Consider the following 16,561-nt stretch of genomic DNA (forward strand, 5'->3'; position numbering starts at 1 on the left):
CTATCATCACCATCTTCTTTATCACAATCATCATGATCATCAGTCATCAGTCATAATCATCATCAGTCATTATCAGCAGAAGCAGCACAGTCTTTCAATTTTTATTTGCAGCGGATGGCACGCAGAAACTAACAGAGAAAAATTCAGTATTATATGTAACATTCACCTCTCAACATCCACGTCATGCGTTATTTACATACACAATAGTGGTTGTGAGAAGAAAAACGACATCATCATTTCCAGGGTAGCTGCAGAATTCCAAAAACAAACTAAGATAAAGAAACCCTGAAATTCGGCTGGTATCACGTGAGGTTCATATTTCCCGCTAAAAATTATGGATTCCTAAATATAGCATGGCTGTGTAGTGTATGTTAATCCTTTGTCGGTTACGTCCCTTCCACGTTTGTTTATAAGTGATGAAAATGCCTTAGAAGTGTTTTTTATTTTTAAGTTTGGTGTAGCTATGTATACTCGTTCCCTGTAGTTTCTTCTGCCTGTAATACCTTGAAGCTGGTGATGCACAGGTATTTTTTCCCTATTTCCAGGCAGTTTTGTTAAGGTTTCCAGAGACTTATCGAATTAGAGGATATACCTGTAGACCTCATTAACCTCATCACTACCAGGGGGCTCTCGCAGGCAGAATTAAAATGGTCTGGTAGATGCTAGACTAAACGAAAACCACGCCACCAGGACATAAAGGGTTAACTTTATCATCAGCTGGGTGCAGATGGTAGCCAGGGGGTCACACTGTACGAAAACCTAGCTTCCAGAGTTAAAGCTGTAGTTCTAAGATAATGCTAAATTTTGGGCTGAACTAAAGAAAAAGAAAAAAAGGAAGGCGTCACTGGCATACCAAATACCTTCCAGTTTTTGGTTCTTGGTCAAAACGTTTACTGAAGGACGAGTAGTTTCCAGTTTGTTATGCTGGGGAGGGTTTAACTCTTGACATGAATAAAATCGTATCACGGTGGCGGGAATACAACACACACTTCTCAGCACACATCCCGTTTACCACTTTTGATGACGTTCTTTAAATTCACTCTTGCCTTCGCCAAACAGTTTCATGTAGTTTAAAATGGCGTCTGGTGGTGAAGATAATAAGAAACAAACTCCATTAAAACATTTTCCTCGAGAAGTCTCCAATAAACTGAATAAAATCAGCTGGTGGTAGCGAAAAATGAAGAATAAGATCGCATTCCACATGGCTCTAGATTTCTCGCAACACTTCATCCTTCGCGATTTGTTCTCCACTGTACACTTCATTATCCTTTTGTTTGTTATTGACGCAAACCCTGTATGTGAAAACGATATAAGTCACGTACGGGAGGATATTCAGATACAATATGCAACACAAATCGCTAAGAAGGAGGTACTACGAATCCTTCTGTTGTCACCTAGAATACGGAGCCTGAGAGTCGTCATGGCGATGGAAGAATTAAAGCTAAGTTCGACTGGAAATATTCTGGCACTACCACGCTCGGCACTCTTGGTCGATGCGCAGGAGAACCTTAATTTTTATTCCGATATCTTTCACAGTTTTATCCTGATTCCTTAAATGGCCGGCTTGGAAGTCCATTAGTGGGCTTGAGAGTTGGGTCTCGAGGCATTTAAAGAACCGTGAACGTTAAATAAAATCGTCGGCCGGCAGTCAGCGATAATGATTATGTTGATATCTTGGCATAAAACCATAATTTCTATGTGTTGCCTCTTTTAATGTATTATTAGTGGTTTGCTGGTCGTTCAGGGACTGTTGGTGGAATATATAGGTCGTAAGCATTGTAAATGTTGGCTATCACCTTACCGGTGTCCGCAAATGATAAGCGTTTCCTGTCCCAGCCATAGGGCATAGCGAAATGGGCCATCGCTTGGGTGGATGTCACTTAGTTACATATATTGTATTCTAAAGCAAAGTTTTGATAAGACTGCATCATGCGTGTATCTGTTTTTCTGCCTGTAAATATAATGATGACTCAAAACAGACCATCCATAACTCGTTGTTCTAATCCCCACTCACAGGCACTGCCAAGTTGTCATTTTTACTCAGGGATGATAGACGGGTTTAGAAATGCTATTTCCCAACTGTACTACTACCTTTCATGATCGGGACAACTCTAGTACCCATCCAGTAAACGCCAGAAGATTTCATTCAGCTAAAAAATGTGATATAGAAACAAGAGTCAGTAAAAGCAACGAAATTTCGTCGCGGACCACAGGACGTCCCGTAATATGCCTCTCTTGACTTTTAGCACTTTAAGCACTTCAGTCTGATGACGCAGTTTTTTCCCTTAATAGCAGCAGACCGAAGGCGCATTTTAAAAATTTATTCCATATACTTTCTTGCAGTGCAGAACCTAAAAACACACCGATTCTAAAACTGACTTCCCACACGAACAGGCATGCTTGTTCATGGGTGTGCGGAGAGGTCGGGGGACGGGGGAAGTGCCCTCTGTTGCATACTTTACAAGGGGGGGAACTGCTCAGGCCTGAGTAGAGAAGAGGTCTTGAAGTCAGGCACAAGGAAATATACTGAACGCTTTAAGCCTTGCGACATATTTACAAACTCCTCAGAGCTGCGAGATACTATACTGTACACTGCATCCCCGGAGTCGTAGCCTATATAAGTAGTTTACTAAGGCTCGAGAGAATATATTGAACACTATAGACGTGCAGCTATATTTATAAAGTCTCCTAAGGCACGAGAGACTATATATATATACTGAACACTGGAAACATGGTGTTGTATTTATAACCTAACCTAACCTAACCTTCAGCTGTGTACGAGATTGTTTGGATAACCTGTTTTCTTCATTGAATATATATATATATATATATATATATATATATATATATATATATATATATATATATATATATATAATTAGTGGTAGGTGGGAGCGCTCACCATCCACTCACTCGATGTAGTGCTGCTCTTGGGTGTCTGCCCTTTCCTCTCCTCCATCCTTCTTTCCTTCCATCCTCTTCTGTCTTTCCTTCATTCTTTCCTCTTCCTTCTGCCTACCGGTGACTTTACACTCCCTCTTCTGTCTTTCTTTCCTTCATTCTTTCTTCTTCCTTCTGCCTGTGGGTGACTCTACACTAGTGACAAGCCAAATGGTTTCCTGTACACCAGGAAACCATTTACTTCGCTGGGTGGTAACAATATAACCAAATTTTGGCGCCTGGTGGTTTAGTGGGTAATTATTGTGCTCCAATCGGATTGAGCCGGTGAAAGTTTATATCCAATGGGTGGTTGGGTTTGATTGCTCATGTAATGCCACTCAAGGATGAGTGAGGCTGATCACTCTCATCTGAAAGAGAGAGGTGTGATTCTAGTTACTTATAAAAACTTGTTTATCTTGTGTATTGGTTTCACTTATGCAGGAAACGAACACCTTATAATCATAGTAAAGTAAACAGTGAAGTAAAAAACACGAACAACAAAACAGTAGATGTGTAATAATTAACAGCTGTCATGGAGAGCTTTAGATAGGATCCCTTGTTCACACCACCCATGGGATCACGCTTGTAAAGATAGCAGTGTGTGTGTGTGTGTGTGTGTCGCGTTTTTCCATACTCCACTTTTTTTTTTTCCGTGTTTCTGAATTTTCGTTTGATGATCTTTGTACTCAGCATACTTTCTTTCTTTCCTTTGTTTAAGGGGGAACCGGCGACTCAAAGGATGAAAATAATGTAAAGTTTTTTCCACCTTTCTAGTTTTTCTCGTTTGGTTATTATACTCAGCAACTATTTTGTTTTCATTTTTGACACAGTGGAGGAAGCAAACCCTGAGGGATTGACACGAACACTGTATCTTTTAATTTTCCTTGTTTTCTTTGTTGATCATTGTACTTGACAACTTTTTCGTTCTTGTCAAGGCAGGAAACACGCTGCAAGGTGGAAATGATCTCGTCCCCACCAAAGAAGACAACAAAACTGCCCAGACCAAAAGTCTTTCATTTCTAGACATCCTGAAGACACTGAAGGTCGATGGTAGAGATCAAAATAGAGGAAAAGTGAGTACTGTACCTTTACCCCTGTCGGTACTCCGTAGTTAGGAGGGAAATTCACACTTACGTTCACACCCAGTCGAAAATATTTTCATTTTTGGCACTTTCATCTTAAATGTCAGGACTAGCTTGCCTAGCCCCGGGCTCCTACGCTCCTCATGGAGCAACCTAAGATTGGATGATGGATGGATGGATGGCTAATTACCCCTTAAAAATGTGTGTGTGTGTGTGTGTGTGTGTGTGTGTGTGTGTGTGTGTGTGTGTGTGTGTGTGTGTGTGTGTGTGTGGCATACGTTTCTTGTTTCCTAAAAGTTTTCTGTGGTATAAACTCAAGCTGAAAAGAGGAGACTGTGACCTCCTTTTTTCTCAGTGAATAAAGAATAACATTATGCAAATATATCCCCGAGCTACAGGTCAAAACATTGCTCACGCCACACCTTTGTAAGAACTTGTCTAGAAGCACAACATAATGCTATATCTCACAACAGTTTTGGGTGATTGATACAACAAACAGTTCTCAAGGGAAAATAAACGTAAAATAATACAAATCTTTCAAAGCCTTATACCTGGGCCAACATATTCTTGTGATTGTCCTGTGTCCCCGGGAAGGATTAGAGAGTTGTAGATTATGTATGGTATGTTGTGCCTTTTACGTCCCACTGTGGCGTGCCAACCCTTTTAACAACGATGTGTTTTCATGATTTATTTTTTCCACCTACCAGACGATTTTCTTGTACTAGTACTGACTTCAAGTGGTGGAAGTGTTAATGAATGTTATACAGTATTTAACTCCTCAAAGCCAAGTCTCTCGAAAGCTGAATAAAATCGCTTGGTGGTATCAGGAATAAAATATGAAATACATCATCGGACTGAAGGACAGAACTTGTTTGAGAACTTGTCCTTCTAGAACAGCTTTTATTCAAATGCAAAACGAATCTTGAAAGTATATGACGCCGAAACTTTGGTGCCTCATCTCTGGATCGCATTCACCTCATTGAAATGTGGATGATGATGAGACGATAACCTAACCCTTGCACTCCAAGGTCGTTTTTTTTTTTTTTTTTTCAATCTCTGGACTATTTTTTTTTTAAGCTTTGGAGAGCACCCTAGTAGCAAAGGAGTTAGTGGGACTCTGCATCTAAGCCCTTCACTTCACAAAGTCTTTCTTAAGCTGGATAAAACCATCTGAAGGTAGCAAGAATGAAATGCCAAATTCGTCATCATACTGAAAAGGTTAGAACAACTTTACAGCATGCTTGATTAAATGAAAATGACAAATGTGTTTGAACTTGTGGCGGTCTAATGGAGACCAGGGAGTGTAGTGGTTTAATGTGGCTCATAAGAGCTTACATCCGAGGGTTGGCTGGTGTTTACTGCTCACATAACACTAATTAGGATTGAGTGATTAGTCACTTACCATAAATGTCCGAATTCATTAGCCTAGTCTTGAGTCCCTGCTCTCCGGATAAGGCAAGTAAGGATGGAATGATAGATAGAAGTTGGTAGTTGAATGAAACTGAGGGCCATTAACCAAAGACTTCATAATTAACAAGATTTTATTGAGATCATTGGGATCTGCAACATGTCAAGAAATCATCAGTAATAATCACAGAATATTTTCCAGTATGATTCAGGTACATTTAGAGGTGCACACTCTCACAGAGACACAAGAAGCGCAGGAGCAATGTTTTCAGAGGTAAGAAATGTCTATAGAATCTGTCACATACATAGTAATTAAGTCACACACAGTACTTTTACTAACTGCTCTTGAGTAACGTCACTAAAAGATTATATAAATTACTTTACAAATATATTCGTTATGCACGAAACATTTGCTCCTTTACGCTGTTCGTGGAAATACATACAGTGCATAATACTATATACTGTCAAAGTAGTGTCAGCACTCAGTACCGCTTTGACAACCTTGTGCAAATATAAACCAACAACAGTCATTTTGTGGTCCCCGTCAGGCATTTATTGCTAAGTTCTTTGTTCCTCCAACTGGTGTGACTGCCCCTCTGGCCAGCTGCGTGGGCCCCGGGTCTTGCGTGGCCAGGTGGAGGAGCTGCCGGGGGCGCTGTCCCCCGACACCGCCACCGTCCCTGTAGGCTCATCACCGCGGATCGCATCTAGCTCGTTGTAAAAACTTCCGCCGTAATAATCGACGATATGAGCGTGGCTAGAGTGATGCTGCAGCTCTGAACCCGACGCTACCGGTACCAGAGGGCTCTGCCATCATAGCCGCATCTCCTCATACGGGGGTATTTTGCCCTTTGGCGGTGCCGGCACCTGCACCGGCAACAGCGGCTGGGAATCAGATGGCACCAGCCGAGGCGGTGGTGGCGGCCTAGGCAGTGTGTTGGCCTGGTGCTGGTGGTACATCTGGTGATTCTGCTGCCCCAGTGGCTGCTGCTGACTTTGATGTTGCTGCTCAAGAGACTGATGGAAAGTAGGGTGATGTAATGCTTCTAACGGCTTGTAATAACACTGAGGAGTTTGCTTATAGTATTTTTGATGCTGAAGGTCAGGTAGCTGAGAGTAACTTTGATGCTGTCCATGCTGCTGTGTGTACCCTGATTGTTGCATCTGTTGTTGCTTTTGCTGATCGCTCACCATGGTTGCATTGCCATTAGGAATAGTTAAAGGAGACATGGATACGGAATGACTCAGTGGTGGGTCCGCAAAAGCTGGTGGACACTCTGATATGTGCGTGACAACTTGTGTGTGTGTCATTGGAGAAGGAGGAAGTAACTGCAGTGAGGACGTTGCTGTGAGTGGTGCCTTAGTTACGTCCAGATTCATTGTGGACCCGACCAGAGGCACAGAAGTTGAGCTGATCCCCATCATCTGCTGCTCACTGCTGCTCTGGCTTGTCTGCTGACTCTGCTGTTCCTGCTTATTCCCAAACCTCAGTCGATCACGCCGGTAGTACACTCCAGCGAAAATCAGAATATTCAGGACAAGAAGTGACACTCCGATGGTAATAGTCACTGACAAAGCGGTGGAATAGGCCACATGACTTACGTCCTCGGGTTTTGTGGCTTCAGTCCTTGCGGTGGCATTCGCTGGCACTTCATCCTCTGAACCTGCCAGCCCATGATGCCGGCCTCGCGGCGTGGTGAAGATCCTTGAAAAAATTGCTGGAGTGGAAGTTGTGGTTGTGGTTGTAGTGGTGGTGGTAGAGGGTATTATGTAGTGGCCTGCCATGTGCTGTAGCGGCCGCACAGCACCCGAATACAGATCAGGGTCGTCAAAGTTAGAATAGAGGTGGTGCATCACTGTCAGCTCCTGTAATAAGTCCTCCGGGTCCTCGCCCTCGGCCTCTGGGTCCCTTAGGGTGAGAAACTCGAGGCGACCCACCCTCTGCAAGCGAGGTACCAGCCACGTCCACAGAGCCAGCTGGTGGGCGCGGTAGTGGTGCCTCATCTGGGGCTGAACACCTGTGGGAAGAGGTGAAGAAAAATTACTGAGTTGTATTGTCTGTGGCTTTGGAGATTTCGTAGCACCTCTTTCTTAGCGACTTACTCTCCGCATTACATCTCAGCATCCTCTTGTATGTCATTGAAGTAAACAATATTGCTGTCAAAATCATATGTTGTAATACCAGAACATGTAAAGGTACAAGGTGCGAAACAGAGCACTAAGGAAGAGGTTCTATGCCGCCTACAGTACAGCCCAATGAATCATAGGTATATTAAGGAACACACCGGGTGAGAAGATTGCGAATATGCTAAAATGTACGTCATCAAACCGAAAGAGTTAACGAAATTCTTCTGAGGGTAGTAGGAATGATGCTTATAAATGTAATAACACTGAAGGAACAGATTAGCCAGTGATGCAAAGAATAAGCCATTATGTACAAACATCGCTACAAATTAATCGTCAAATCAAGTTTAAGGGGAAAAAAAGGGCTTTCCATGAGGTCATCAGTGGTTTTAAAAGTGGGATTAGTGGCTCTACGTGAGATATCAGTGGAGTGGATTTATGTGAGATTATTAGTAGCTTTATGTGTGAGATTGTAAGTGGCTTTACGTGAGATTGTCATTACCCTCATGGAAAATATCCGTGGCTTTACTTAAGATTATCAGTGGCTTTGCGTAAGATTATCAGTGTCCTTGCTTAATATATAGGTAGCTTTACTAGTGATTATCAGAGGCTTTATGTTGCGTAAGATAACCGTGAATTTTGAGATTATATGTAGTACTGAGTTATTAGTGACACGTTAGATATAAGCGGCTTTGTGTGATCATCAGTGGCTTCACGTAAGATTGTCATTGTCTGCATGCGAGATTATCAGTGGCTTTATATGTCAGTGGCTTTATTTGAGCATATCAGTGGCTTTATGTGAAATTATCAGTGGCTTGACTCGAGATTGTAAGTGGTTGCACACAGTGTTATTAATTGCCTTACATGTTATCATTGGCTTTCGGTGAGTTTTCTTTTCTTTTTCTTTCTTTAGATATGTCTGACTTTGGGCATAGAGTTCATAATCCGTTTCCTAAAGTCCAGGAGTCCCCCTACGTCTGACACTTCTGCACATGTCACCTCTTCGGCACTAATACCCACCTTCCAGACTGAAATGCTAGGGTAGTTAATATTTACTGAAAAACCGTAATATCCGATGGGCTGGTTCGTAATTCCCCCATTTAACATTCTTTTTTCAAAATACTGATGAGCATACGAGTATAGCTGTAGTGGACCGGTTCTCCCAGTTGAGTTTCGTGAGTAATATCGGTACCGTATATGGTTTTCATGAATTTACCAACAAGCACTGTTGTACAGGTATTTCTGAGGGACCTGTTCAGTAATTCTGTGAATCGATTCATTCTTCTTAAAGCGTCCCGCGATATTTCCACTAACTACTAATGCAAATACTTCTGATGTACAGTTAGAGTAATTCTAGTGAACTGAGTCTGTATTTCTGGTGAACCAGTTCTTTATTTCTATTGCAGTGGTTCGGATTTCATAAGGGCTTTCCGTGACCATATTAACACTTACCGATAGAAGAATACGAATACACTGATGGACCAGTTGAATATTTCTATTAAATCGGTTTATTTTCTAAAGGGCCTTCCATGCGCTTATTGATACTAATTAATCGACGACTACTTCCTATGGACTAGTTCATACCTCTAAAAGGATTTCCATACGATTACCAGTAGGCTGATTACTGATGGACAAGTCCAGAGGCCTATTTCTAAAGGACTTTCCATGGACAGATATTCTGATGGAGCGGTTTATATCCGTAAAGGACTTTCCATGCAGTTACCAATACTTACTGATACACAAATGCATCTAGTATACCAGGTTGATATTTCTAAAGGACTTTCCATGCAATTACCAGTACTTACTGATATACAAATAATTCTGATGAACTAGTGTACATCCCTAATAGCATAATCAATACTTACTGATGGACAAATACTTCTGGTGGACCGGTTCGTACTTCTCCCACTTGAGATCCTTGAAGAAGAGGGCAGCGTCTTTGGATAATTCTTGATCAGGGCGAATATTAGGATTGCTGGTGGAGAGAAAAGAGGTGTTAACGAGTAACCTGAGATTATTATCATTCTCTCTCTCTCTCTCTCTCTCTCTCTCTCTCTCTCTCTCTCTCTCTCTCTCTCTCACCACCAACGTGAAGCAAGAAAGGAAAAGTGCCTCTGTCCTGGTGAAGAAAGAGTGGGATGTGATTAAGATATACGCATCTAGTGACAGTAGGAGTATAATAACTTGAGAAAGTAAAAGAATTCATAGTCCTCATTATACGTAACACACACCATGGTGGAACGAAGAGACTAACCCTGTCCTTGCGAAGTTAGCGGTGAAGGTAAGCATGGCCTGAGAGACGAGCTGGTCCTGTCGGGTCCAGTTGCCTGTGTATACTCCCAACTCTGCCACCAGGGGCGCACCCAGCAACAGGGGCAACTCTGACCCGTGCACGGTGCCGTGCATATTCTGCAAGGGCAGGTGAATGGTTTAACACTCTGACTATGTGGAACGCCCAAAGTAAGAAAGTAAACACTCCGACTACCCTGCTGAGAAAATGAACAGTAGTAGGCTACGTAAGAGTAAGGAGGTTGGAAGGAAACAGCTAGAGGTATCTAGAATAAAGTGTACAGGTAAAGTACATCAGGCGCTTAGTGAAAACAGCGACGCCGCTTGCAAACTGTGACCTAGACCCATGATCATGACCTTTGGTCGATCTGCAGCAAAATCGAACTAGTTCTTCCTATCCTCACGCGCTTTTTTCAGGTATGTGCAAAGTTTGATCCAAACTGGATCAAACATTGTTGAGATAATGCCGCATTTTGTACACTGACCTTGACTCATAACCACTGATCGCACTAAACTAAGATCAAATCACTCTCTTCCAGACGACCCACATACAATATATGTGCCAATTTTGATCTATATCGAATAAGACATAAGGTTTTGTTAACCTTACATTCCTAGTATACATACATACATATATCCATACATATGTACTGTACATACATACAGAGCTACGCCTTCGGGTTCGCTACAAATGGCTGCATTTTCGCTGACAGATTTCCTAACACTTCTTACTCGATTTAATCCATAATACGTCTTACAATAATGGGAATTAGGGTGGTGGTGATGATGATGGTGAAGATGATGATGATGATGATGATGATAATGATGATGATTATGATGATGATAGAGGCATTTGTCTGACATCTTATGCATATACATAAACAACAGATTCCTAGGTACTCACGAGGGGTTCGTCAGAGCTTCGTATTTCGTGGTCGAACACATAGAAGAATTGGTTCCTGTGTCCCATACGAAGGTTGTTGGCTGCGGTGATGAGCGGCGCAACGTACTGAGCATCACTGAGGGCAGCTATAGTGGCATTTCTTACAGCAGCTGGGTCAGGGTCAGACTGCTCCCAGTCCGTGTACTCGTTCACAGCCGAGATAAACACTTCATTGAGGTGATAGTCGTAGGAGTTGCGAACCATGGTGCGCAGAATCCGGTCACGCTGCCGCAGAGAGAGTCCGGCCTGGATGGCGGTGTTGGTAAAGGTGTTATATGATTCGAGTGGCACTGCACCAAACATTAAGTCATATTCTCGGCTGTCTTCTGCCGCCCTTTTTCTCAGCTCCCGCCGGTAGTCCTTCTTGATCACAATGCCATCCACGCTGGGACCAAAGGCGGGCAAGAACTGTGGCGCTGAGATGTGAACGGCTTGCAGCTCCTCCAGAGGTTTGTCTTTAAGGCAGTTAACCATCTCGTCCAGCTCCTGGTTGGAGGGGGTCAGGTCAGGGCGATGAAGGCTGGCTGTGGTACAATTGAGGGCCCGGCCGAACTTAATGGCGTAGTGTGTTGGCGTGTTGACGGTGGCCCAGGGACTGAGTGCTGAGCCAGACATGAGCACCGCCCTCTGGAACAGGCCAGGAACTACAGCTGCCGACGTCATCAGGAAGTGTATACAGGCGGCGCCGGTGCCGTGACCCACCAAGGTTACACTGCCAGGGTCGCCACCAAAGGCCCCGATGTTCTCCTGGACCCAGTGGAGTGCCGCTATTTGATCCATCAGCCCGTGGTTCATTACGTGCCCTCGTCCGCTGGGATCAGCATTTGTGTTCAGGAACCCTGAAACAGTTACACAGTGATGATCAACCCTACAGTGCTCACACATTCATCATCAACCCAGCAACAGCCACAGTGATCATTAAAAACTCGCACAGAATAACGAGTCCTTCAATAGTCACACTGTGATTAGCAGTCATACATCGCTCATCAACTCTGAATGTCACAATGATTTTCAATCTTGCAATAGCCCAATAGCCACACGATGATCGCCAGCCCTGCAACAGTCATACGATCCGTAGCCCTGCAACCCATACGATAATTAGAAGACGGAAATACAGATCGATGTGGCTGCCAGCGGTCTAGTAGAGTCACCATATAGACAGACATAATAGACAAACGATAAAAAGATAAATCTCTGCGTATGCTGATATCAAGTTAAAAGAAACAATTGAGTGATTAAAGCCGGTAACTAAGAGCGATAATGACCTGATAAACAGGTGCAATAGACCTAACTTAACCTAATCTAACCTAACCTTACAGAGGGGTTGTAGTCGGTAGTGAACAGTCATGAAAGCCTGATAACTCTAGATTCTTTACCTAGTGGTCCAGTTTGGTAGTTAATGGTGATGATAGCCTGACGGATAGATCCATACACCTAACTTAACCTTACCAAGTGGTCCGAGTCGGTAGTTAAGAGTGATAACGATGACCTCCCCGTGTGCCGCCAGCACCGACCCATCGTAAGGGTTGGAGGCGCCCCACTCGTAGCTCTCCCCGTGGATGAACACCACCACTGGCAGTGCTCCGTGGCCAGCTGAGTCCGCCACTGCAGGATGTTTGGGGAGAAGTAAAGTATTATTAAAAGTCCGCCAAAAACAGTGAAAATATTTTCATTTAGTGTGAGAGATATAAAGCATATAAGTAAGACTTAAATAAAAGTTTCACGCGATTCTGGAATATTCAGTCTTGTTAACAGTCATATTCCACAGTCGTACTAAATTGATATCACGCTTAACCACCAGGGTACAGAGTACCACCACAACCCTGCTGGTGGTAGAATAATGAAAAGGTTAAAATCAGTGCGGTAAAAACTAACCTAGTGCTGGTACGTATAGGTTGAGGTAAAGGCAGTCCTCTGCCTGCTGGGTGAGGTAGTTGGCCAGGCGGCGGAGGTGGCGGAGGCGGGAGCGGGGCATGGACTTTTCCCCCTCCTCCCCCCACAGCTCCGGCAGGTGCTGGGGGCACACGGGGCCGTACTGGTCCGCCAGCCTCTCACCAGACCACGGGCTGGGCGTCCGCGTCGGGCTGAAGCGGTTGGAGCCGGTGGGAGGGGTGGCATAGGGCACTCCCAGGAATACCTCAACGGGACGCAGCTGCTTGTTGCCCAGGGACCTTATACTGCCCCTTAGCTGACCATATTTGGTGGTCACAACCCTGGGGCTGCGGTTCTCTCCCCCAGCCGGCCCCGCCATCACCGCCACCAACACCGCTACCGCCGCTACCGCCAGGCTCCAGCATGGGCCGGGCCGCCTGCCTGGCCCGGGGCGCCCCTCGTCATAGTGGTGGGAGTCAGAGCTCTTCGTTCTTGGTTCTTGGTGTTGGGATAAGGGAAATAATCGGGTGTCAGGGCTGGGGCACCACTCAGCCAGCAAGAGGCGACTGGGTGTACCACGCCAAATGCCGTGTCCACTCCCACATCTTGCTATGCTGCTTCCATGATGCATGAGCCTGATTCGGGCAGAAAGCTTATCAGCATGACATGTGGCCTCAGACGCGATGAGGCTCCTTACTTTATGCCCGCACCAACATGAGGGTCGTGCCACAACTTACAGCTGCTGCGTATCGACTCGGTCCCTCACATTACATCACACATTAAAGAGTCACTCTTGACGCTCACTCTGTAATGAGACAAAAGGAGGTTATAGTATATCAGTACATCATTATTACGATTTACGAGTATCATCATCACAATCCTAGTCTCCACTTAACTGAAGACATAGGTGAGGTACCTACTCCAGAAACAAGGAAAGGAATGACACTTAAGATGGGTAACACTTGAACAGGGTGCTAAGGGTTACATTCAAGCCTTCGACATCCTGCCTCTCCCTCACAAACCCTTGTTGCAACTTTAGTAATGGTAACTGTGATTAATATTGTGTTTATCTTGTACGAAGGTTTCTTTGAACTAAATATGATCATCTGGGGTTAGTGCAAATAAAATACAGAGTTCCTATCTATCTATCTATCTATAGCCCGACGCCCTAATCCTGCAAAGGGTGGCCGCAGACAAAACGCCTCCAAGTCACTCTGTCACCCACCATTTGACTCCCCTCCCCCCAACTCACCCCCCCCCTCCCTCATATACCTCTCAACTCCATCCCTCCACCTCATCCTCGGTCTACCCCTCCCTCTCCCTCCCTCCACCTCACCTACATACACCCTCTTAGTCAGTCTTTCATTCTCCATCCTCTCCACATGTCCAAACCACCTCAGTGTATTTCTCCTAATCTTTTCAACCACATCCACATCTACCCCACAACGTTCCTTCACTTCTTCATTCGTCAACCTGTCCCTCCATGTCAATCCACATGCTCCTCTCAAGTAACTCATTTCCACTGCTCTCACTCTTGACTCTTTCCCCTCTTGCAAGGTCCACGCCGCGCTTCCATACGTCAGGGTAGGGATCACAATACCATCATGCAGTGACTTCTTAACTTCCATACTCACCTCCCTATTTCTCATCACTGCTTTCAGTGTGCCAACAACCTTCCTTCCCTGCTGTACCCTTTCACGTACTTCATCCCCCAAAGTTCCATCCTTACTCATCACACTACCCAAGTACTTGAATGCACTCACATTCTCCATATCCTCACCATCCAACCTCACTGCACACTCTGTGACTTCATTCCTCTCAAACACCATAACTTTACTTTTGTTTACATTAACTTTCAGCTTCCTCCTCCTACACACTGTCCCAAATTCATTCACCAAACCTTGCAACTCCCATTCATCTTCACTCAACAATACTGTATCATCAGCAAACAGCAACACCGGAAGCTTCCAAATCTCACCCTCATTCATTAGGGCCACCCCCACATCCACTGCCCTACCTTGTACCTCCTTTACAACCCCATCCATATATATATTAAACAGCCATGGAGACATTACACACCCCTGTTTCAGTCCCACATTGAGATCAAAGAACTCACTCAGCTCACCATCCACTCGCACCGTAGCCCTAGCTCCCTCGTACATACTCTTCACAGCACTCAACAATTTCCCCTCCACTCCATACATTCTTAATACCTTCCACATACCATTCCTATCTATTCTGTCATAAGCTTTCTCCAAGTCCATGAAGGCAGCATACACTTTCCTTCCCTTCTCTAGATACTTCTCCACTAAACATCTTAGAACAAATATCTGATCTACACACCCTTTTCCCCTTCCTAAATCCCCTTGTTCTTCTCCAACTAGCTCCTTTGTCATATGCCTAACCCTATCAATGAGTATTCTACCATATATTTTACCAGTCACACTAAGAAGGCAAATACCCCTATGGTTACCACATACTTCTCTCTCCCCTTTTCCTTTGTACAGAGGAACAATTATACCTGATTTCCAGTCCTCTGGAACCCTTCCCTCTTCCCAAGCCAATCTACACAACTTCCATATCCACTCCACAACAATCTCACCCCCAACCTAAGCATTTCACCACACACTCCATCAATTCCTGGGGCCTTTCCCAGCTTAATCTTCTTCATCGCTTCCACTACTTCCGACCTACTGATCTCTTCCTCCCTTCTCTCATCTCCTGAAGAGTTCCTAAATGGTAGTAATTAGGGTACAAGTTTCGATATACTGTATCCTTAAAAACAAAAGCCTGCACACTACCATATTTTTGTAGGCCCTACGGTCCTTGTAATATCTGAAGGTATTCCTTGTTTAGCAATGTCGTTTTAGCTTTAGAGGCAGTATTCACCTGAAAACTCTCTCTCTCTCTCTCTCTCTCTCTCTCTCTCTCTCTCTCTCTCTCTCTCTCTCTCTCTCTCTCGTTTCATTTCATTTTGCAAACACTCATTATTAAGAAATTCTTTGATTTGTCATCCAATTCATTTACTTCACTCGTCCATAGGTGGTAGGTGGTGGCAACCATCGTACACTCACTTGATGTAGTGTTTCTTCCTTTCCTTCACCTTTATCATTCTTTTTCTGTCTTCCCTCCACTCATCCTGTTTCACCCATCTTTCCTCGTCACTTGCATCATTCCACTTCAGGCGGCTCTACGCTGAATGACAAGTCTAATGGTTTCTTGTAACCCAGGAAACCTTGGACAACGGTGGGTGGTAACCATATAATTAAATAACGGGGTGATGTGGACACTTCTGTTGTGCCCCTTGGAGACGCAAGTGCGAGGTCCGACCGGGAACCAAACTTCTAAACTCATCCCTGCACCAAGTTGTGGCGAGGCGCTGTTTACCGCAAGGGAACATTGGTTCATTGCACGGAACGGTCCTGCAGGGGCGGTTATTTGCCTGCGGTTGATGGTCTGCTCGGCCTGGCAGACATGGTTACTCAACAACAACAACATATGTACTCATCCGTATTTTCTGATCCATTTTGCGAAGTCCTTCTACAGTAACCTAAGAAATAAAATAAACTGTTTCGAACTTGCCTCTGTCTAAAGTCTTAACCATGGAATATACTCGTTGCATTTATCATTACTTCATTGATATGCTGAGTTGTTATATTATTAAGTTAGATGAGTACTGAATGAGTGGCTGTTGTGATACGTTCGCTTAAATTTCCGGTGTGTGTGTGTGTGTGTGTGTGTGTGTGTGTGTGTGTGTGTGAGAGAGAGAGAGAGAGAGAGAGGCGGGGGCCTGGAGGGGGGGGGGGGCAATTAATCGGGCAGTGTGAGTGGGCCCAAATATCCTGTCAGCTGTTGCCCTCTTTCCCGCCCAACGTCAGCTGGCACTTGGGCTAGTTTTTATGGG

The 16,561-nt window shown here is 44.4% G+C and overlaps 2 protein-coding genes across 2 annotated transcripts in view; both read right to left on the reverse strand.

Annotated features, from left to right (window-relative positions):
• Positions 1 to 16,561, reverse strand: part of LOC145407017 (uncharacterized) — a 253,318-nt gene that overhangs the window by 16,234 nt on the left and 220,523 nt on the right. The window lies entirely within an intron of this gene.
• LOC145407259 (neuroligin-4, X-linked-like) lies at positions 5,637 to 13,288 on the reverse strand. The gene is made up of 6 exons (XM_080278292.1): positions 12,661 to 13,288; positions 12,235 to 12,390; positions 10,747 to 11,624; positions 9,808 to 9,962; positions 9,419 to 9,528; positions 5,637 to 7,447 (listed from the first exon to the last, which is right to left on the reverse strand). The coding sequence occupies exons 1-6, from the start codon at positions 13,286 to 13,288 to the stop codon at positions 6,243 to 6,245; spliced, it is 3,132 nt and encodes a 1,043-aa protein (XP_080134418.1). The 3' UTR covers positions 5,637 to 6,242.

The sequence above is a fragment of the Coenobita brevimanus genome, chromosome 72 (assembly GCF_032717465.1).
Source record: "Coenobita brevimanus isolate Jiangsu-jjx chromosome 72, ASM3271746v2, whole genome shotgun sequence".
NCBI lineage: Eukaryota > Metazoa > Arthropoda > Malacostraca > Decapoda > Coenobitidae > Coenobita > Coenobita brevimanus.